The 22547-nt window shown below is 42.7% G+C and overlaps 2 protein-coding genes across 4 annotated transcripts; both read right to left on the minus strand.

Moving 5' to 3' along the window:
* Positions 1-699: 699 nt before the first annotated feature.
* Positions 700-11251, minus strand: LOC130202882 (jun dimerization protein 2-like). Of its 3 annotated transcripts, XM_056428707.1 has the most exons (6): positions 11161-11251; positions 10131-10183; positions 6965-7007; positions 2908-3125; positions 1863-1967; positions 700-1610 (listed from the first exon to the last, which is right to left on the minus strand). In XM_056428707.1, exons 3-6 carry the CDS (start codon positions 7002-7004, stop codon positions 1419-1421), a joined length of 555 nt encoding a protein of 184 aa, XP_056284682.1. In that variant the 5' UTR covers positions 7005-7007; positions 10131-10183; positions 11161-11251; the 3' UTR covers positions 700-1418. The 3 variants fall into 3 exon arrangements, with proteins under 3 accessions (XP_056284682.1, XP_056284683.1, XP_056284680.1); XM_056428708.1 differs by lacking the exon at positions 6965-7007; XM_056428705.1 differs by lacking the exons at positions 6965-7007; positions 10131-10183; positions 11161-11251 and adding an exon at positions 6877-6940.
* Positions 11252-19768: 8517 nt separating this feature from the next.
* LOC130202820 (protein c-Fos-like) lies at positions 19769-22378 on the minus strand. Its single transcript, XM_056428588.1, has 4 exons — positions 22262-22378; positions 21480-21695; positions 20758-20865; positions 19769-20592 (listed from the first exon to the last, which is right to left on the minus strand). The coding sequence occupies exons 1-4, from the start codon at positions 22376-22378 to the stop codon at positions 19867-19869; spliced, it is 1167 nt and encodes a 388-aa protein (XP_056284563.1). The 3' UTR covers positions 19769-19866.
* Between the last annotated feature and the right edge of the window lie 169 nt (positions 22379-22547).

The raw sequence follows: 22547 nt of genomic DNA on the forward strand, positions 1-22547 counted from the left end.
TTAATCCCAAATATTTTTTTGGGACATGACATGTCAATGGGGAACTTTTTCCTGCGGTTTAAAATAAAATGTCATAAGAATGGGTGTGGTTGTAATTTGACCTTGTAATATTAATGATTATTATATAATACAACCAAAAGTACTGCTAGCAAGTGGTCTTTTAAATAACTAAGGTCAACTCATTGTAGGAAGAAGCTGGAATACTAATCAAATTAAATAATTAGAACAATTAGAAAAATATATTTTTCGTATTGTAAAGTATTGGCAATAATGCAGCGAAAATCAAGCCGTGAAGAAATAAACACCTTGCAAGTTTCACAGATGAAAGTAAAATCCCACTTTTGGCAATGTGCCCCAGCTGAAGAAACATGGATTGCACAACTTTCGTCACTCGATAGTTCTCGTGTTATGACTGGGAGGCGCGAGCACAAGGACTTTGACTAATTACACTGAGAAACTCTTGAGATTTTCCACATCTGTTTTAACAATAATAAAAATAAAACATGCACTTTTTTGTAGTTAGAAAATAAAATTTAATCTATTCATGGAAACATTCATACATGGCAAATACAGGTCCAGAACAGACACTGGAATACTGCTCATCTGAAAAGACTTCCGCTTGTTTTCACAGCTGTTTGACAGCACAACATGACAGACGCGGACTGGAAAGATGGAAAAGACAAATCACATCAAGTGATTAACAAGCATTTCATATATGTTTATGTATACAAAGCAGTATAAAACAAGTACAATAATGGACAGACAACAAGTCCAAAAGACACGGGTGTAAACATTTTGTGTATATGTGCTTTTCATGACGCCAGCGTCACCACAACTCGGATCAACCGGTTACTGCCATCGTCGAGGCAGAGTATAGAAATCAACATTACAAAAACTAAATAAACTCTACTCCGTCTGGTGTACTTGTATCGAGTATTGTATCCTAAAGACTCTACACCTGTATATGTCGGCTAGCATACCAAAAGAAAGCTGCAGAACACTAAGCTTCTGCATTGAAACAATGCCGCACCATCTATTCAGGGCTTTTGTAACAGAGCACCATATTCATATTAGTGTGGTTCCTCAGCGTCGTTTCCAGGCGTCCTCTACTGTTCCCATTGGTCCCTTTTACGTAGAGATGGTTGAAGTAACAACGAGGCACAGCGGGTGTCAACAACAACACTTGATGTGGAGATGAAGCTGGGCAGTGCCAGTCTCCCGATGGACAGAGCCAGCTCATGTAGCAGTGCTGAGGAAGCTGTGCGACCTCAGGTCTTCGCGCAGAGTCTCCAAAAGTCTTCAGCTTGGAGCTCAAGTGCTTGTCTTGAAATGTAGCGCCAGTTAGCTTTTCACAAGACTCCCACTGTGCCGCCGGTTTGGGGGGCGTCAGGGACTCGGCGTCCCCGGGTCTCCTGGTTTCACTTGGCGCCGGCGGACAGCTGCTCCAACAGGGGGTTGGCCTCGCTCTCCGGCGTCTTGACGCTGTCGGTCCGCACGATGCAGGTGGGCCGGTGGAGATTGAGCATCACCATGAGCTGCTGCCTCTCCAGACGGAGCTCCTCGATCTGGGCCTTCAGGTCGCAGTTCACCATCTCCAGACGCTCCGATTCCTGGACGGAGACGTTGAATTATTAGAAACTACGAGACGGATACATTATTCAGAGCGGCTGCTCGGTCGTTAATCCTGTATCTATTACATCTGAAAACCCCGACTTGGAGCAGTGATCTTGATCGTTTGAAACTCGTGTTAAGTTCAGATTTGGGTTGAGTGGCTAAGATCCGCTGTCCGGGCTAGTTTTGTCGACCACACCTAGCTGCTCTGCTTCTGCTTATCAGTGAGCGTCGCCGTGTCATGAACTCACCCTTTGAAGGAAGTCGGTCCGTTCCTTCTTTTTGTTTCGGCATCGTGCTGCTGCTACCTTGTTTTTCTCTCGTCTCCGTTTCCTCCTATCGTCGTCTTCGTCCATCTGCAAACACAATGTGTTGGTAATATGTCAAACGAGCGTGAACGTTATTTTCCAAATGACATAAACCTTTAAGTAATAGTAGTTATCACCTAGATCAGTCACTCCCAAAGACAAGGGCGGGACCCACAGGAGATGTCATTAGGGTCACCAAATAAATCAGGAGAATTTCTTCCCTTTCTTCTTTTATTTGACATTCATACCTCTGAGCAGCGTGAGGGAGCCTGGACATTCGTATTGATCTGATAATTGAAACATTCTTGTAACGTTGAATCTAGTATGAAAGGCTACTGACGTTCCGTTTGTTTTACTGATGAGGAAAAACATTTCCTAAATTATTTGGTCTCGCATATAAATTATTTTAAATGTGTATACGTTTTTAATAGCACATACAAAAAACAAAGTGTTTAATGTTTATTTCTTCAAAATAGCTGATTTACCAAGATAATATGATGTGGAAATGCAAGTAAAAATGGTCAACAACATTAATATGGGCACAAATTCTCCCTTCTCGCAATTTACAGATAAGACCTTCTGTGAAGTGGGATTGCGATTTTGTCATTTTAAAAACAGTGGGGGGGGAAATGCTGTCAAATTAAACTATTTTGTGCAACTATTCGTGAGCACTAGAGGGGGCAACATTTAATTTACAAAATGAACATTCCTTTATTGCATCATCACATCATTTTATCATGGCCAGATACTGTATTTCTATATCTACTCCTTTCAGTAACACTTTATAGATGGAGATTATATATTTATAGACACCAAGCCCGCTGGAATATAAAATCCGCTCAGTCAATAATAAAAGCGGCCTTGATAGGTTTTGAAACATCCAGAATCAAATACGCTCCTCCTTCTTTCTCCCCTCTGACCCTCCGATCTAGATCCTTCACACACCCTACCGCCGCACACTTCCCCTTTCCTCCTCCTCCCTCCTCACCTCGGTCTTGATGGCCAGCGACCTCTTCCCTAGCCTCCCCAGGAAATGCAGCGGGGACAGCATGGTGCCCAGCTGGCGGAAGTCAGCCAGTTTGAGCTGGTCAGTGAGCGTGGTGGCCGAGATGCCCGCCAGCGGGCCCAGGCAGGGCAGGGAGCCCGCCGCCAGCGAAGGGTCAGGGATCTGTCCCGGCATCATGTCCGACCCGGCCACCACCGCTGCTGTAGGGGGAGAGAAAAGAGGAAGGGGAGGATTAGCGCTGAAGAAGCAAGCCTTTAGAGAAGCCACTGACGCAGAAAATGTAATGCAATGCTCAGACAGTGGAACGCAAAGTATTTAAATCATTTAAATCATCATTAAATCATCTTGTTTGTATTGCATGTTCAAAGGATAGATCTCAATTTGTATTTCAAGGGATGTTTGTGTCTATTCTCTGGTCACATTTCTAACGTTCCTCATCATATTGCCGTCAACAGACAGTATCTTTGATGTGATTATGATTTTACGCCGATGGCGTTCCAGCCACAAGGAAGATGAATTTACTGTCTTCTGTCCTCGTCATCAAACGTCTTTTAAATACGGGTTGCCGTTTCCAAGAATGCATTCAAACGTTGACGGCTTTGACAGCTGTGTTATCTTTTGAGTCGGCAGCCGGTGAAAAAACAAACGTCTCCCTGTCGGCAGCAACGCGCTCATCTCTGTACTTTCACATGCAAAAAGGGAAGCGATGAAACCCGCCGGCGATGATCACAGGAGACTTGCTGCACTGGAGCGTCTCAGAATTCAGAGAGTGGTTTTCTTCTTCGTAAAAAAGAGGATTCACAGGATGCCGAAAGCTCTCTGAAAACTGAGCGGGTAGCGCTGGTGCATTCCACTGCCACCCTCTTTCGGGTCGTTTTAAACGGGGTCCACCGCAGCACTTTCTAATGCAATCAGGGAGGAATGTGGTCCAGAGCGGAGAAAACAGAGAACTAAAAAGGAAGTGGCTGGAGAATTAAGACGTCTCTCTAATTACTGTTGGACCGAGAGTTGGAAAAACTTCTGATGGCCAAATAAAAAACAAATGTTACAGATGGGAACAGTGAAACATGAGCCGACTGGACCCTGCCCATCCATGCGATCTCTGAGGAGAGGCAGCATGAGACCAGTGAATTAAAGAGAAGAACATCTGAACATGTTTCTTTTACTGTTAAGTATTTATGTAAAATACCCACACTCAATGCAGTGGTGTGACATGTCCAGTTAATAGAAGACGGGTAGCAGAGGCAAACCTCATTACGCATTTTCCGCTAAAGAAATGTTTCACTGAATAGAAACAGAAACTCTTTGTGGATCAAATGTTGTTTTTGACAAAACCCCTGCATGACTGAGGCAACTGAATAACCGATACTTCAATAACGTTGGCAAGCTGACAGAATGGACTAGGATAACCCGAATAACCCAAAGCTACGAGACGTTCATAAAAACAACATTGATGATATCAGAGTGACCTGTACATTGACATCTTGAATCCCATTTGCCTGGTGAGTATTGGGTTGAATCTGAACCTCCACAGGTCGGGCACAGGCCGAACAAAGACCCTCTTTTATGAAACCAACAAAGACGAGTATTGTGAGGTGGTTCGGAAACAGCTGACGACGCTGGTGGCTGACTGGCTGACAGGCCCGACCGTATTGTAAGTTAAACCAGGTTTTTTCTTTCTTTGCTACTTTTCCTGCAGGGCTGAACGACTCACTCTATTACAAAAGTCAAAGAGGAGGTCATGAAAAAAACAAGGTTATGTAACTCTATTCTGATGTACTCCACCCTGGTTATGGGCTGGTCTCGAAGTGTTTTCACAGTTGGACGTTTACTGTCGAGCGAGATGGAAACCAAATCAGCCCAGTTTTATCGAGAGGGACTCAATTCAGATGCGCAATAGTCTTTACTCTCAGATAAATAATGTAGATTATATAGCTACATCTGTCACAAAATGCTTTGATGTTAGTGTTATTACAGTCTTGTCTGCATACGTTAAACAATCTAGGCACTAAATGATGTTTTTCTTGGGGGGGGGGGGGGTCACTGTAGCAAGATATTAATCACCACAAACGTTGAAGTATTACAGTGCATTGACTGTTAAGGCTGTCACACCTCCACACTACTTCTGACCTGTTCCTTACCACCTCCAGTCTGCATGATTTATTCGCTCCAAGGACAAGTTGGTGTGTGGAGCCAGTGTCCAATGAGGCATTTCATTATTTAAATCCCGACTGCCCCCGCCCTCCCCTTTTTCTCTCTCTCCCACTGTATGTATACTCCCATTTACACTGCACTTGGCAGCAGCCTGTTGTTTTTGCTAGAGAGGAAAAGAACAAGACAGCTCTGGTAAAAATCTCTCTCAAACAAAATTCCCTCTCTCTCAAAACTCCCGAGAGAGGTGGAGGAATGGAAGCTGCCGGGGCCTTTTTCCTCTCTCTCTTTCTCTCTCTCTCTCTCTCTACCTCTCTCTATCTCTGCGGAGAGGCTGTCTAAGAACAAGGAAGACCATATGGCAGCTAATCCAGTTGTGACTGAGAAGGAGCGCTCTAAAAAAAAAAAGGCTCATGGCCAAACAAAAGGTCGTTGGACTTGAACCAACGCATTTACGACAAAGTCTTTCGACGATTATGATCCAAGTTTCACATCAAACCCGACGGCTCGTGACAAAAGAGTATGCCGTGTTATTGTCTTGCATTGTTCATCGCTGGCCAATAACTGTACAGGAATTCAAAGGATGCAATGCAAACTAACCCCTGGGCTGAGAGAACAGCCACAGGAAACTGAAGCACCCATTAGGAATGACTGAGCAAATCGCTTTCAGAGCCAAGATGGAGTCCAATATCCACGTTGGCCAGACACTCAGGACTCGTTTGCAGACTCAGATTAGGCCCCGTTCTGGACAAACACTTCGATGGAAATTGACACCAAAAAAAAAAAAGCCATAACGGGAATAATTCTATCTTCTGCCTATCAGACTGGCTTGTGTGCAGTACTTTGTAATGCAAGCCTCCTCATCGCAAGCAAAGCTCCCATTCCACGCGACGGCTTGTCGAAGCACGCAGCCGAGCCCAGACCTCCACACGCAGAAATACTTCGGCACATAAACATGCGTAAACCTCATATTTCTCTGCATGACATCAGATCGCACAAATCAAAAACCCGTCCTTGAAGTAGTTTTACTGGCGGCATGCAAACAAAAGGTGAAATGATGTCTGATGCAGGACACCTTCAATTATGTTTTCACCCCATTCGAGTTATAGTACTGCTGTAAACTCAAACACGATAGTTAGTGTGACTTGTAAGACGAGGAGAACGTGTGTTTTATGTTCCAGCTGTTCCGTCTCTTGCAACCTGCCACACACGTGTCTTGAAATCCCCCCTCTGCACATTCGACACCCAGCCACGAGACATGAAAGCCTGATGAAGTATCATCTGCACAAGGCGGGGAAAGTTTGCTGATGCGTGTCTCTCTCCGTGTAATTGTACCCAAAATGCAGGAGTCAAAGTGATTTTTACATTTTTCAAAAGAGGGGTATTTTTCTCCTTTTTTTCCGGTCAGCAGCAGCCTGCAGCCGAGGATTAGTGGTCAGCGTTTGATGATGCAACGTGGTTACTGTGCTTTTGCAGTAGAGCAGAAAAGCCAGTGCCACAGCTTTCGGGCCCACACTGGCCTCAAACAAAGACACCTACACAGCCCAGCACTGCTGCCCCTCAGGGCCGACCGAGAGCAGACGAGCCGAAGCCAAAAAGGCGGGGAGCGGAAACGTCATTTATTAGTTATGAAATATCGGACCGTACTCTCCGCAGATTCTGGCTTCCGCCCAACACTAATCTAACTGTAAGTGAGCAGCGGATTGCTGCAGGGGTGCATGTGAGGGTTCCTATATGCAACGTGTAGGCGGTCGGTGTGTCTGATACTCCACACATCCACTGCTTTCTTTGCTCACATACTCGATCTGTCTTCAGCTCCACCAAATGTGTCCGTTTCCTGAGTCATTGCTGAGACCAATTAACAGTGTTGAGGAATTCAGCCCCTTACCAATAGCTTGCAGCACGACTGGAGGCCCTATTATCCTCATCCCCTATAGAGACGGTGAAAGGGAGGGGGGGGGGGGGTTACAGAGGGTTTTCAAAGGCCACTCATTACCTTCATATACTGCTGCTTTTTTAAAAAGGAGCCCACTAACATTCAACCTGGATCCGCGCAGTGTTTTTGGTGGCAGGCAAGCTGGATTTAAAAACTATATATATATATGCTCGCGAATTTATCTTTGCTTCATAAAGTTAAATATTTGTGCTGCCAGACTACTCGACTTTAAAAATCACTGGATCGAGGTATTATGGGAAAGACGCGCACACGTTCCAAGATTCTGTTTGACCGCTTTTTGTCAGTGTTACTTTATTAAAGTCACATTTTGGGCTAAGAATGCATCGCACAGCCCACACACACACACACACACACACACACACACACACACACACACAAACACACAACAGCATCTTTCAAAACTCTTTTTAAAGCGGCGTCTACAGCTTGAACAATGAGCGCGAGGGCTCAGGCCAAGGCATGCGCTCTCAATCTCCGGCCAAGGTCTCAGCGATCATCATTACCGTCTGCACTCAGTCGGGCTGTGTGTTGAGTTACAGCATTTTCGCAATCCTCTGAGGAAACCAGGGAATTTGGCACAGACGTTCCTCGAGGACGGGACAGTCCAAATATACAGCATCAAAATTCCTCAAACCGCTCATTATATTTTCATTGGAGGGACCGAACCCAGGCGTGAGAGGGGGGGGAAGAGACTGTAATACTGGCTGTTTGTACTTCAGTCATCTCTGCGCATTAAACTCCGGGGTGACAGTACGTGTGGGAGTGGAAGTGATTATCACAACAGAAAATGGGATCTCTTTTCATCGAGGCTTTCAGTTCTCTTTTGGACGTTCTCAACGGCTAAACAGCTGCCGCAGATATGAGGAACCTTTCGCGATGCCTCTCGTGAACATAACTAAGCCTTCCCAAAGCAGTTTGACGCAATTACAAACATTTAACCTTGCAATATCGTTGATGATGATGAGACCCTCAGCTGCGGTGATAATGAGCGAGCTTAATTTCCCCTCGCAATAACGGTTTGGATGTCTCAGCAGTGAGCGAGCTGAAGCGCAACGCCTGCAGAGGTCACCAATGAAGTTACACGAGAGAGCGGGTAGTTTAACTATTGCATTTCATTGTGGACGTCAGCCGAAGAATTAAAAAGTGCTCGGGAAAATTGAGACCCAAAGCACCTGCAGATATGCATCAGGCGTGAGGACTGTGGCTGCCTTCATTCAAACATTACGATGTGATCGTTGGCTGGATTCCTGCTCGGCCTGCTTCATGCCATTCAGACAGTCACACATGTATATTCTGCATCTGGGTGGTCCAGGTTGAATTATTATATTTTCACTGTTTCTCTTTGCGTTGTAAATCAGGATCAGACTTTGTCTGGCTCTGAGCTCCAGACGTGGAATCAACAAATCAATACCAATCAAAATATAACTTGCAGACGAAAGACATTTCAAATGCGAGGACCTCACGTGACGCCGATGACAAAGCCAACGCAAGAACGTGTGCAATCCCTGCCAAGAAGTTATTGGCCAACCAAGTCCAGAAAATCTGATATAATGCCGCCTGTTGCAGCAATCTGCGTTGTTATGCAACACATGGCTGTCACTTCCATGCCGGTTCATACTTTGTCCTCTGATATTTCCTCATCTGCCCCACGTCGAGCACACGCTTGCTGATTAAACAAGCCCAGTGGCTGCACTGTGCTATGCGCTCTGTCTTGTTGTTCACTTCACGCCAATGCTGAGGTCGACGTTTAGTGACAATTTAGTGCAAATCGAGAAAACTGCCCTCAAGTAGAAATAACATTCAGGAAATCTGGAAATCATAACTATGTAAAAGGAGCTTTTATTGGGTGCTTTTCTTTCACACAAAAAAGAAATCCCTCTGGCTTTAATGTCTCGTCTCTCAGTTACACCTTTGGACATGTGGGTGTTTGCTTCCACAGTGCACGCCTAGTCTGTCCTGACACACTGTTTTTAAAAAAACATGTGGAAAGGCTTATGGGGTGTACAATGTGATACACAGAGCAGTGAATAGCTGCTCCCCCAGCATTAGTATTAGTATCATTGAGCCTATAGCTGTTGCATAGTTGGCTCGCTCGCCTGCAATGCGTCTGCTGTCTATTCAGTGTACTCGGGTGCAGCTTGGCAATTCCAGCTCTCCACTGGAAGGCATTTCTACTTAAAATAAACCCTGTGCGCCCACGTCTAGCCTCTCAGCCCTGTCGGCCCTGTGCTGCTTGCTTGTCGGCTCGCCAGCCCTTCCCCATTAATCCACTGCAGCGTTCCATTTATGCAGAAACCATCCTACGGATGTGCCCGGGCAGGTGCATGGGGCATTTAAATCCTCTGCAACGCACGCTCGTCCCCAGGATGTGGACCCCAGGAAGATTAGCGGTCGCTAAGGCGTCAGCTAATGGGGATCCAATAAATAAACAAATAAACAAACGCTCGTCCCCCTCACGCAAACACAAATAAAGAAACAAAAAGGAAACGCATATATAAAGAACACACGCGTAGTTTCCCCCCCCGGCTGCATGACACGTCGATGTACTAGTGAGTGCTGCACCAGCTGAGGAGCATGCACTCACGATGCAGGGAAACACTGAACCTATGAAGTCCAACATGAGCCCACCCTCCCCATCACATTTCCCATTCCATGATTGGCCTTTGACCTTCAGGCCAACAAGGGCAGAGAACTAAAGCTATACCTCTGGTGCAAATGAGGCTCCTGTTACACAGTAAAGTGTAAATCTTTTTTAAGATCCTCATGTGGACCAGGTGATGCTATTTACCGGCTCATCGTGACAACACAGGGAAAGCAAAAGACGGCTGTGGTAATCGAGAAGAAGTGTAGTATTGGAATGCAGTAAAACATACAGAGCATGAGCAAATATTACACATGTGAGTAAATCTGAGTGCACATTATTTGTTGTCCTCGCATGCTGCTAAATAAACTTCACACTTCATTTACATCACTTATGTTTCAAGGTGAAACAGTTCTACTAAATACATAAATAAATCATGCAGCAGAAGGCGATATATTCAAGAGAGCATCTCTGATTATTTCAATGTAAAACTGATTTAAATGCACATGTACTTACTCAGAGAAAACTTGTCAGTCGTCTTCTGTCAATGATGCGACTGTGTTTGGACGCTGTAGAGAAGTATAAGGATACGTATTAATATTCATAGCACAAGTCCTAGTGTTGTGATGAGCGCTGAAACAAATCATTGTCATAATTGATTTTTTTAAATAAAAGTACTAAACGTTTCCTGTTTTCTCAAATGTGAAAATATCATTTGTGTTCTTCTATGTTCTGCCATCATGTCTGTATCTTTGTGTTTGACCTCTGAACAACTGTGATGGGCAGTGCTTAGTGTAAAGCCTGAATAATGTATTAATGAATCAATAAGTAAATGATAAATGCATTACTTAATAATACAATAATAAGAATAAACCGCAGCCCTTGTTATCATCTCCCCAGCCACACCGCTGCTGTCTTACAGGCGTTTAGCAAATACGGTGCCAACTAAAGAGCCAAAACAAACCGATAATAATGTCACAGCAGTCTGCACGGTTCCGGTTATGTGCCGACTAAAGTTTAATTCGCACGTTTCTTCCGTGTGAGAAGCTCGCGGAGTCGGTGCGCGGTGTCGTTGAAACCCTCCGCCGCGTTACATAACCGTCTTCACGCGGCGGAACCGACTCTCGTCCTCCCGTTACGCAAACGGAGACTCGGCCGCCTCGCCGCCGTTTAACGGAGCGCGGCAGTTGCTACAACAACGCCAACCGACCCCCGGTGGTAGCAACACATTGCCTTTCTGCCGTAAACAGCGCGGTGGCGGGGGGGGGGGCGGAGGGAACTTTGCAACTATTTTTAAAAAACCCTCCAGACTTTTCCACTGCGACCGAGTGCAGAGACGTCTTCGTACATTTATTTTATAAGTGGTGCAACAAAAAAATAACTCTGCGTGACGTTAAACGCTACAACGTGGTGAGAAAAGGGCAACACCAACAAAACAATATATATATATATGCAAATAAGCTTATATGTAACAACATTTAGCGAGCGCAGAAAAACACACGGGAGAAAACAATAGCGGCGCGTGCGACTCTCGCGCAGCCTTTACCTGTTGTGCGTCCGAAAATCCGCAGTAATAATGGGACGGAGCGGGAGTGGATGCGGGCTGTGGGACTAACCCGAGCCGTTGCATCAGCCCGTTTAAGTACTGATCTTGTCTGCGAGGGCTCAGGAATGCGGAACTGCTGTCCCAGACGTAAGCATGGATGAAAATAATGCAAGAGGAGGGCTGAAGATGTTTGCTCCACCCCTAGCAACCGAAAAACATACACAGACTGGAGGAGAGGAAAGTTTCAGTGGGAGGGAGAGAGAGAGATGGACAGAATGAACGCAAAGCCTCCAGCCATAAACGAGTCAGTAAATAAAGAGATGGCTATAAACACACACACTCTCGTCTTAGCTGTGTTGTTATTTGACAGTTGGCAGGCGGGATGAGGGGATTGAGCTTGTGCCAAAAATACCATGACCCATCAGTCCACATGGTTGTTTATGTATGACATATAATCATTGGTGGAAGAGGTTCAGATCCCCAAGTACAAGAAGTCTCCAAATGCATTCATACTAATCAGTATTATTGTTAGTATAATGGTATTATCAGCAACTATCAAAAGTAAATGTACTCATCATGCAGATCCCCTTTCAGAGTATTGAAATCCATTTTTTAATAAGATATCACAACTTGTATGTGATGCTTTTTAAACTTTATACACTAATGAAAATGATTTTCCTGATCCGATGTGAGGTCCTGGGACAGGGATGTTGTATGTGTACGTACTGTAAAGCCCTTTGAGGCAAATTTGTAATTTGTGATGTTGGGCTATATCAAATAAACTGAATTGAATTGAAGCGCTGCATCACAATATATAAGCTCCTCTCCTCGTGTGTTCTGTTTGTTAAGTCTAACTATGAGTAATTAGTCAATATAGTTGTCACGTACACTACCGTTCAAAAGTTTGTGGTCATCCAGACAATTTCGTGTCTTCCATGAAAACTCACTTTTATTTATCAAATGAATTGAAAATTGAATAGAAAATATAGTCAAGACATTGACAAGGTTAGAAATAATGATTAATATTTGAAGTATTAATTTTGTTCTTCAAACTTCAAGCTCAAAGGAAGGCCAGTTGTATAGCTTATATCACCAGCATAACTGTTTTCAGCTGTGCTAACATAATTGCACAAGAGTTTTCTAATCAGATATTAGTCTTCTAAGGTGATTAGCAAACACAATGTACCATTAGAACACTGGAGTGATAGTTGATGGAAATGGGCCTCTATACACCTATGGAGATATTTCATTAGAAACCAGACGTTTCCACCTAGAATAGTCATTTACCACATTAACAATGTATAGTGTGTATTTTGTATTAATGTTATCTTTATTGAAAAGACAGTGCTTTTCTTTGAAAAATAAAGACATTTCTAAGTGACCCCAAACTTTTGAACGGTAGTGTACATCAATCTGGAGTTTAAAAAAAATACAATATTGTGGGAACACTCAATGCAGACCAATCACAAAATTGCACTTATGTAAGCTACAATACTCAATTACATGTACATATGTACTATCCACCACTGTCTCCACGTTTCAATAAAACATGTTATAGGGCTCAGATATTTGAATGCATTTGGAGGACTTATCATGGAGAACTGCTCCCAACCTCTTTGCTTGTGACCCCTGAAACGAATCAGAGTCTCCTTACCTGCTCCTCCTGGCAAGACACAAGATGTTAACCCGGGACGGACTTACTTAATGTCTCAGAATCGGAAAAATATCTTCGGAATGATTTATTTTCCACTCTCGTATTCCTTTGATCATATTGTGGTCACTCGGATTCATCCTGTGACCTCTTGTGAGGTCCGAAGCCCAGGTTGGGAACCTCTGGTGTGGAGGAGTGACACTAGGACACTTTACCCCGCACACAGCACATTCTATTATTAGTCTTTATTAGCTTGAAATGGCATTTAAATCCCTCAGAACACACTACTTGTGATAATTTATGGGGAAGGATGTGGCTTCAAGCCTGATTACTCAGAAGATTTTAAAATTGATAAATGACTGCAAAACCTAAGAATATGGAAATTAGCCATTTAGGGGATTTGGTTTGTCAACAGCAAATAATGTCAAGACACGAAATGACTCTTTTAAGGATCTAATAAAATTCACCAGCCCAATAAAACGTGCGGCCTCAAAGTGACAAAAAAACAAACTCATTTAACACCTCCCTCGTATAGTTACAAATGAAACATTTAGGGTTTGTTTTCCAGTACAATGAAGAGCCATCCTTTTCTGTTTAATTGGGTTATTTAGCTTTCAAAAATGACTGTAACTTTAAAGACTATTACACATATTTCTAAGACTTAAAGGGAAAAATACTCGGTAGCTTTCTCAGACAAACTCACAGAGAGTGGACAAGGTATTATTCCAGGTGGTAGACGAAGTTTAATGCCTTAGTTATTCAGTAAATCCTGCAGGGTATTCGCACATGTAGCTTTAGCTGCTGCGAAACCTGATTTTATTTGCTCTTCTTAATAAAGCTGTGACTTGATTAATAACACATAGAAAAATCACACACGCACAAAATCACTTCGAAGTATTTCTGATGGAGGTTCCAGAAAGTTCCAGAAAAGGTCTCCTCTTGCTGCTTCCCTCTAGTGTGAGCAGCTGTAACTACTTCTGCTCTCAACTGAAATGTGTCTGAAGCTGTCTTTAAGTTGTCATTTAAAATGTATATGTTAGTGATAACAATGGCATCGGGCTCAGAGTTTAGCCATCATAACATTGTAGTTTTCAGAATTGTGTGCTAAGTTTTAAAACAATGGAGACATTTTTACTATTTTTACTCTGGGAGTGTCTTCACAGAGAGTTTGTCTGAGTTAATATTTCAATATTGCAATACTTGACTGAACTGACATTTATTTAAATGAAAATCTTGGAGATTGCCACTTTAAAGCACATTATAGGAACATGAAAACTGAAATATAATGCTGAAAGCTTCTCACTCGATCTCTCTTTAATTTGTTATTTCAATGCTTAAAGTTGTGCATGACTATGATGTAAGCCTGTAAGGTTTGATTTAGCCATATATTATTTCATTCAAGAATAACCTCTTCACGCTGTGCATCTTTTATTATATCTCAGATTATTATTATACCTTTAATCTGAGGCTCAGTTGGGTTTTACACGATGAGCTCTCAACTGTTCCACCTCCAACAAGCAGACGAGTTATTAGAGGCTCGCTAAAATACCCCACTCAGTTCCTTTTTTTAGACTCTAATTTGGGTCTGTGATTTGTCTCGCATCTGAGGGGGGGGGGGGGGGGGGGGCTGTGCGTCACAGTCACTCTTAACATAGATGACACATTTTAGGGGATGCATTTGGGGTTAATAAAGCAGAAGTAAGCCAACAAGCAGACATGTTTCATGAACAGAGGTTTTCCCCTTTGCAGGTGTGGACTTTCAGCCGAATCTCTCGGTGCCTGCAGGAAGGCATCCGGAGATGTCACTCAGTGCATGAACACATATGGTGCAGGCCCTTCTGGCTCTTTAAGCCTTGAAGAGGGAATTGTTCCTGCCAAGAACAATAAGTGTTGGTGATGACACTGTGAAAAAAGATACACCAGTATGGATATGCAGCCCAAGTATGCAGAGCATGTTCATTTGTTCCACAAAGGTGTGAACGTGTAAGAATACACCGACGCCCCGCTGGTGGGTTTCGAGAGGAGTTGGAAGCGTGTGGTTTGTTTAAAAGTTCAGAATCTTTGCCTTGACAAATAATCTCTGGTGCACTTTTCACCAGATGCTTGAAGGATGAATGGAGACGCAGAGCGGTTTGTGGTTTTGCAGCGTTGCCAAACTCGTGCAGACTTCTTGCTGTTTGGGCGTCAGAAGTCGAGGTAAAACAACAAAACAGCTTTATGCTGTCTCTTTATTTATTAATTTATTATAAAGATAATATTTTTAATGACATTTGATGCCAAAGACACCAGCTTCTTATAAATGCTTTGCATTCCTGTTAATACTTAAAAAGGATCAACAAGTCATATTTTCTCTCTTATTCACCCTGATTAAAAACCATCTGTTGGGTTTAAGTGTTTTGTTATAGTATTATCCAATACCACGTCTTTGGGAAGTACCCACAAAACCAGACACAATGCTGACTCATCGTCCACCGCACTGGAGACAGAAGAGACCAACTTTATTTTTACCACTACTCCATTGAGTTTTTTCCCTCCTTCCTTTTTCTTATTCTTTCGAAATAATCTCAGACAGTTGTAGAACACGTCAAAGTGATGTGTAAAGATGCAGGTTATTACAAACAAACAAAAAGGACAGACATCCTGCAGTTTGCCAGTTGTGCATTACTACGGGAAGATATTTCCTCTTTTCCGACAACAAATGGTTCATGAGTAATTTTGAGTTTATTCAGTGGACATCAATTCTTTCAAACAGTAACATGCAATAAAACAATGAATGTGTCTCAACTCATACTTACTGTATTTTTAACATTCTTCTCTCTATAAAATACACACACATCTTGATGGATTGATTTGTGACGCTGTAGCAGACTCTCATCAACTCCATTATCAAATCAATCACGAGAGCACCAATTGCGTGGTTGTTGACTTTAAACCCTCCCCGTCTTCATCTTCATCTTCATCTCTCTCTCACAACACGAGGCTGCTGTTTCCATTTGAGTCAAAGCTCCCAGTGTTTTAAGAGCTGTCAGACATGGATTCTCCAGTAACTTGTTGCATCAAAGTCTTGAAATAACACATTATTCAATACAAAGATGTATTCTTCTTTTGTGCAGTGTTAAACACATCAGTTATTACACGTACACTACCGTTCAAAAGTTTGGGGTCATCCAGACAATTTCGTATCTTCCATGAAAACTCACTTTTATTTATCAAATGAATTGAATAGAAAATATATTCAAGACATTGACAAGGTTAGAAATAATGATTAATATTTGAAGTATTAATTTTGTTCTTCAAACTTCAAGCTCAAAGGAAGGCCAGTTCTATAGCTTATATCACCAGCATAACTGTTTTCAGCTGTGCTAACATAATTGCACAAGGGTTTTCTAATCAGATATTAGTCTCCTAAGGCGATTAGCAAACACAATGTACCATTAGAACACTGGAGTGATAGTTGATGGAAATGGGCCTCTATACACCTATGGAGATATTTCATTAGAAACCAGACGTTTCCACCTAGAATAGTCATTTACCACATTAACAATGTATAGTGTGTATTTTTGATTAATGTTATCTTTATTGAAAAAACAGTGCTTTTCTTTGAAAAATAAAGACATTTCTAAGTGACCCCAAACTTTTGAACGGTAGTGTATATTTTTTTCCCTTCAAGATAAATGATCAAATCAGATATTTTTTCTCTTGTATTGTATCATCTAGAGATGGACTATTACAGTATTGTTTGGGTCCATGTGTGTTATCTCAGAGTCAGGTGACCCAGTCCTCCCAAACCCGTATGACATTGATTTATTCCTGTAAATATAGCACTTCCTTGGGAATATCGCAAGAAGCAGGAAAGCAAGTGGTCAGGAGGTGTATGAGTATGAGATAACAGAGGTGGAGACAGCGAGCACACAACAAATAATAGAAAGACAGAGATCTGTAACCAGGCGATGTGAGACATATTACAGAGGGATGACGTTGCCAGGAACATAACTGCAGTAAGCAAACTTCCCCATGTTTTTGATTCTTATTAATTAAAAAAGGGGCGAGTCAATGCTTTACCGTGCACACGTCCTATGTGTTCAACATGAAAACATATACACAAACAAAAACAGGCTATGTTGCCATAGACTGCCGGTACGTAAGAAAGAAAAAAAAGTATGGAGGCTTAGACTGAGCTTTACCAAACGCAAACAACTAACAAGCCTAACGTTGCGCCGTCTGTGAATATTGATTCGTGTGTGTGATAAGTGGAGATTTTGGATGAGGTCATCATATTTAGCAGCAGTATTGTTATCAACTTGTCAGTCTGTGGCTGAGTCATCAGGTAAGATGTGGTCCTGGAGTATATGGCTAGGTTTTTATATTGTCTGTGGAAATGATGAGTCTATTAAATGCAATTGATTTATTTTACCCAACAGCAATTAACTAAAATGCTTCATCTTAGACAGAGCTTTTGATAGCTTAGAAAACATTGTAGAATTATTGGTTATACCACAATGTAATAATACAACAATAATAACATTGATCTGCCTGTAGAGTATGTTTACTTGTTTATACATTCAGTGTATGTTGCTGTTATGACTTCTTTTCTGTTACTTGTGTATAATTTTGAATGTACGAGTCATACATTGTGATAGAGTTAATTTCACTAAAAGATCTGAATACCTCATCCACCGCTGCCACATTCTCCAGAATCCAACCCTGAGAATAAGCCTCAGCTCACATCTCGTCCAGTCAGGTTTGTGGCTTGATGGTTGGTTGTGAACAACGTGATCTATCATTTAATATTCTACAATTCTGAAATGGGCTGTGGAGTTAATCACACTGCTGGACACAAATACTTTGATGGAACAAGTGGACAAGAGTGAGTCAGTTGTCTTCAGATCTGACGGGCGAACAAATGTTTTACCTAAATAAGGAAAACATCTCGAATAATGAAACAATAAAATAACTAAATACTCAGACGTGAGGTGAGTTTACTAATCCCTGGAAGTGAATAAAACAGTACAAAATAAAGCACTGAAAACAGAGATAAAAGTAAATGTTTTATTAGTCATCATCAGCCGTTAGGAAATATAATGAAGAGAAACTCAGTGTGGGTCTGGACGCTGCTCACGCTGCAGCTCCCCCTTCTGGCGAAAAAGACGAACTGCACTTCTTACATCCTCCTGCCACAACTCCGATCATGGGAACATGGCAGATGTTGCAGACCGCGCAGCAAAGGCTCGCTGCCATTCGTGCATGAATACATTGTATTTGTTTCCGCTGAATGTGGTCACATGAAGTGCACCGACTGACCGCTGCCGTGTTATCGCTGCCGTGAGAACCCAAAACCAATAGGCTGTGGTCGTTAAATGCCTTGTTTGCTGTTCCGAGAAAGGCTTCGGCGCCGTTAAGCTACTAATTAGACCACTTATCTCCGTGCACGTGACACCCGCTCTATAATTTATGAGAACGTGTTTGTCTGTTTTCGATCAGCGGCGCTACTGCTCGCTCCTCTGCTTCGAGCTTTTCCGGTAAGGTCCTCCGGCCTCAAAATATGACACCCCGTTGCCGTGGAAACAAAACAACTGCAAATACCCAAATATGGTTAGCGGAAGTGACACGTTTAAGGGTATCGCGTGGTGACGTAGCACGCACGCACTACGCTGCTGTGGAGCCGGATTCCCTTGACCGTGACAATATGAGCCGAGAACGAACCATTAATAAATAATTAACCTGCTGTTTCTGCAGCTCCCACTCATTTTAAACACGTTTCAGTCCCCGGTGGTTGCACTTTATGTAATCCTGAATCCAAAAATAGGCTCACTGGCATCTTTACGGACTCAGCTGAAAATATTAATATTCCTGAGTTCACTCTTGGCCATCTTCTTGAAGCAAATTAGTTAGTTTTATTAAGCTGGCATCTGATGTTACGTCATCTTTATTAGCAGAGGGAAATTGAACAATTGTCATGGATGTTCTGATTTACATTTGTTAAGCCTTCACCATATTGGTTTATAAACTCACGTGCTTGACCTTGGAAACAATTGTGTATTTAGTATCTGAGCTCTTGATCATATCTTATAATCTTTTTTTAGACATTTAAAGTTTGGTCAAATGTAGTTGATGAACACATTTTCTTTTTCTTTCTGGTTTCTCAAGCATCTATATATACAGTCTTATTCCTGAAGCATGAAAATGAATTGTCAACCTTGGAAAACACATTCCAGGAAACCACAAGGTCCATAGACAGCTTTCTGTTTATAGCTTTTAACCTTATTACATGATCTTCCTCAGTATGAAAAGACCATTGAAACACTTACACAGAGATAAGAAGCCTAAAAAAATGCTCCAACAATGAGGAAACTGCAATTCCATCATGGAGCCAACTCCATCTGATGAAGATGATGGAAAGTTACTCTTATAAGTTATAACAAGATAAATATAACCTGTTGACAATGTTCATTCACATATCCCTGAATGATAACAGGACAATGCTTGTGGTTGTCTTATTTTATTTACAGCGTTATACAATTTTTGCATCTGATATTTTTTTATAAGTACAAAAATAAACTATGTCATAAAATACATCTTGATAAAATACATGAAGTGATCTTTTATTTATTTTTTGGAATGGAAAAAAACTTGAAAGGAAATGTTAGGGGACACCTTACAGCAAGATGTGACACCATACACTATAACCCTGCTATTTTCACTTGTTACAACACAACTTTGTTAACAGTAGTACGATTACATTTGGCTATTGAGTATGATCTAACTTCACATCACATCAAAAACACAAGATACCACCTCTTCATGACTTGTATTTGCATGCATTTTTGTTACCAGGCAAAGTCTCCCTCAGAGAATTGCACCAGCAAAATGGAAGAAGTCAAACCGTGTTACAGTCACAGAAAACATGTCATGTACACAACCTTTGATGTCAAGATTTATACAACATCAAAACTCACACTACAAAACATTGTTTTTAAGAGAGCGAGAGAGAGATCATATAGCTTGCTGGCGGTTTTAGAATACAATAACAGTATCGTTGCATAACTTCTTTGCATTCACAAGGCCAGAAGTGTTGGAGAGTTAAGACTATCTTTCATTAACTCAGATGCACCAAGGCTGCCTTTGAGGCTCTCAAAGCCCTCCGCCAAGGAATCAATCTCGGAGTAATTAAAGGAAAACACTGTGCGGTAATTGCTACAAGTGGGACTGGAGGACATTGGTGTGCTCAAAGACTCAAGGTCATTTGCCACAGACTTGTAAAGGGTTTCCCAGTCTGAGAGGCAGAAGGGGCCGCTCAGGTCTATGTCAGGGACTGGGGAAGACATGTCTGGAGTCAATGCCATCTCTAGGCTGGGCACCAAGTCGTCCAGGTCGTCTCCTTTTAGGTCCTCCAGAGCCTCCTCCTCTGCACTCGAACACAGGAGGATGTTGGAGTTCCCCAAAATGGCTGCAGCGGGGATGATGGGGACACTGTCCATGTCTTGACCAATGGAGGCTTCCCCGATGGCTGTGTTGCTCTCCGGGGGTTTGCCATCCTCAAAGATGGACAGCAGCTGCGGGGAGGCCGGAGGATCCTGCAGCATGATGTCAACATCATCTTCTTTATCCTCCTCCTCCTCCTCCTCCTCCTCCTCCTCCTCCTCCTTGTCACCGTCATTTGCAGGGAGTTTGCAGGATGGTTTGTGGGAGACTAAAACCTGCTCCAGCCTCTCCTTCTCCTTCAGCAGGTCGACTATCTCCACCTGGAGGGCAGATTTCTCGTCTTCGAGCTGGTCCGTTTCCTGAGGTGAGGCGGAACAGAATCAGATAAAAGACTTGGCAAGAGGAAGGCATGAACACATTGCCAGGTGTATGTGCTCCTGTTATTATTATGTTGTAACAACTGATGACATGACATCCATACCATCCTGTGTGGATGTTATAATTAAGTAAAACAGCCTACTTACAGCCTGCAGAGTGTCGATCAGCTCCCTCCGTCTGTTACGACACTTTGCTGCAGCAATTTTGTTCCTCTCCCTCCTGATCCTCCTCCTTCCCTCCTCCTCTTTGGAAGGCTAAAATCAATCAGGAGAAAAAAACCTTTTAAATGCGCTTCCTGCTGAGTTTCGCCATATCAGCAGTTGGCTTTTCGGCACCATTTCACTTGCCAAAAGAAGAAGAAGAAGAAAAATCGTCCTGACAGTGCTAGGAATACTGATCTGGTCGCTGCAGACTCTCTTCCAGCTCTGGCGTTAAAATGCTGCACCACTGGCACGGTGTACAGTCGACCACGTGAACGCGCACTTTAATGCGATTTCACATTTATAAACAGCGCTGTGCTCGTTACTCCAGAAGTAATTACTCGCTGCACCAATTTGACGTAATCAAATCACCTGATGTGCAACTCCCTGCAGTCATTTATTTGCTCTATCGTCGTGACGTTAATTGTCCTTTACGGTCAAAAACAATTGCATCCTCTGTCACGTCCTGTTGAAAATATCGCGATAATTGCAATTTCATATTAACCTCCATCAGTGGAAAGGAGGCGTGGTGAGGATTATGAAAGGGAATTGTCGAAGAACAACGCGGTCTCATTGATTGATTGATTGATTGGCTACCTGTAACGTTATCTCCGAACTGACATTTCATTACTCCCCCGGCCCCGCCCCCATCCTCTTTTCTCCCATACCTTGTCTTTCAGCGCTTTCCTGTTGGAGGGCTTTGCCTTGTTTGCACCTGCCGGGCAAGACAACTGGGTCGAGCCGCGACTTTTAGTCTTTGCACGGCCGGACGACGGAGAGACAGATGTGATGACCGTCGGCTGCACCATCCACCTTAGATCCGGCGAGCTTGAGATTGCAGTCACAGTCGGAACAAAGGAGTCCGATGCACTGGTCTCAGCATCCTGGAAAAACACACAGAGACATGCAAGTGCATGCAGGCAAACACTAATTTAGCTCTGATTAGTGAGAAACCACGTTCGAGGCTGACCTTTTTAGATGTGCTTAAATGGTACATCAATCATTTGGCTGAGGAATGCCCTCCAAAAAAAGACCAAATCAATAAGGTCTATAGGAATCTATATCAACATCATATGTATGCCTGATTACCACGTCCTTATCAGTCATTGTCATCATCTATATCATCATCATCACCACCACCACTCTATAATGAAAGGTCACATCCAAGACAGTTCTATGTTAAAGTATGACAATATCACTGACTTAACACTGAACATTATGGTGTTGTTTTTCGCGGATTCCATAGATGCATGGCGCCTATGGATTGCCTATGTGTTTGTATAGAATCGTTTCCAGTACTGGACAGTATTCCTGTTAAATGAAATGCGGGATGTGAGATGTTATATGAACATGTGCCATAGTCGCCGTTTCCGACCTGTAAATCGTGTCCATGAATGATCCTGCAAAATGTGTGAGGATTATTTTGTGTGATGATCAGATCCGCTTCTACCTTGGTGCTGTCCACTGATGATAAAAGCGAGTCAGGAGAATGCTGGGTGTCCCCGCCAGGCGATGCTGTGCTACAGCTGGACGATGAGTCGAACTCAGTGCTGGAGTCTGGATGCATGTTCTCTTTTAAAATAACTGCATAAAAATATACAACAGTCTCTCAAACCTAAGTAGAAAACTCACACTTAAACCACTACTTATAATCCATTTGCCGGGTTCATAAATGGTAACTGTGCAAATAGTGGAGAGGCCCGCCTTTTATAGTGAGCTGGAATTTTATGAATGAA

The sequence above is a fragment of the Pseudoliparis swirei genome, chromosome 12 (assembly GCF_029220125.1).
Source record: "Pseudoliparis swirei isolate HS2019 ecotype Mariana Trench chromosome 12, NWPU_hadal_v1, whole genome shotgun sequence".
Lineage (NCBI taxonomy): Eukaryota > Metazoa > Chordata > Actinopteri > Perciformes > Liparidae > Pseudoliparis > Pseudoliparis swirei.

Excerpts from the sequence above, each read along its gene's own strand:
- LOC130202820 (XM_056428588.1), bottom strand. The coding sequence starts at position 22,378 with ATGCATCCAGACTCCAGCACTGAGTTCGACTCATCGTCCAGCTGTAGC. Across the intron at positions 21,696-22,261 it reads CATCAGTGGACAGCACCAAG|GATGCTGAGACCAGTGCATC; the intron begins GTAGAAGCGGAT and ends GTGTTTTTCCAG. Across the intron at positions 20,866-21,479 it reads GGAAAGCGCTGAAAGACAAG|CCTTCCAAAGAGGAGGAGGG; the intron begins GTATGGGAGAAA and ends GATTGATTTTAG.
- LOC130202882 (XM_056428705.1), bottom strand. The coding sequence starts at position 6,922 with ATGACTCAGGAAACGGACACATTTGGTGGAGCTGAAGACAGATCGA. Across the intron at positions 3,126-6,876 it reads TGGAGCTGAAGACAGATCGA|CAGCGGTGGTGGCCGGGTCG; the intron begins GTATGTGAGCAA and ends CTCCCCCTACAG. Across the intron at positions 1,968-2,907 it reads CGCTGGCCATCAAGACCGAG|ATGGACGAAGACGACGATAG; the intron begins GTGAGGAGGGAG and ends TTGTGTTTGCAG.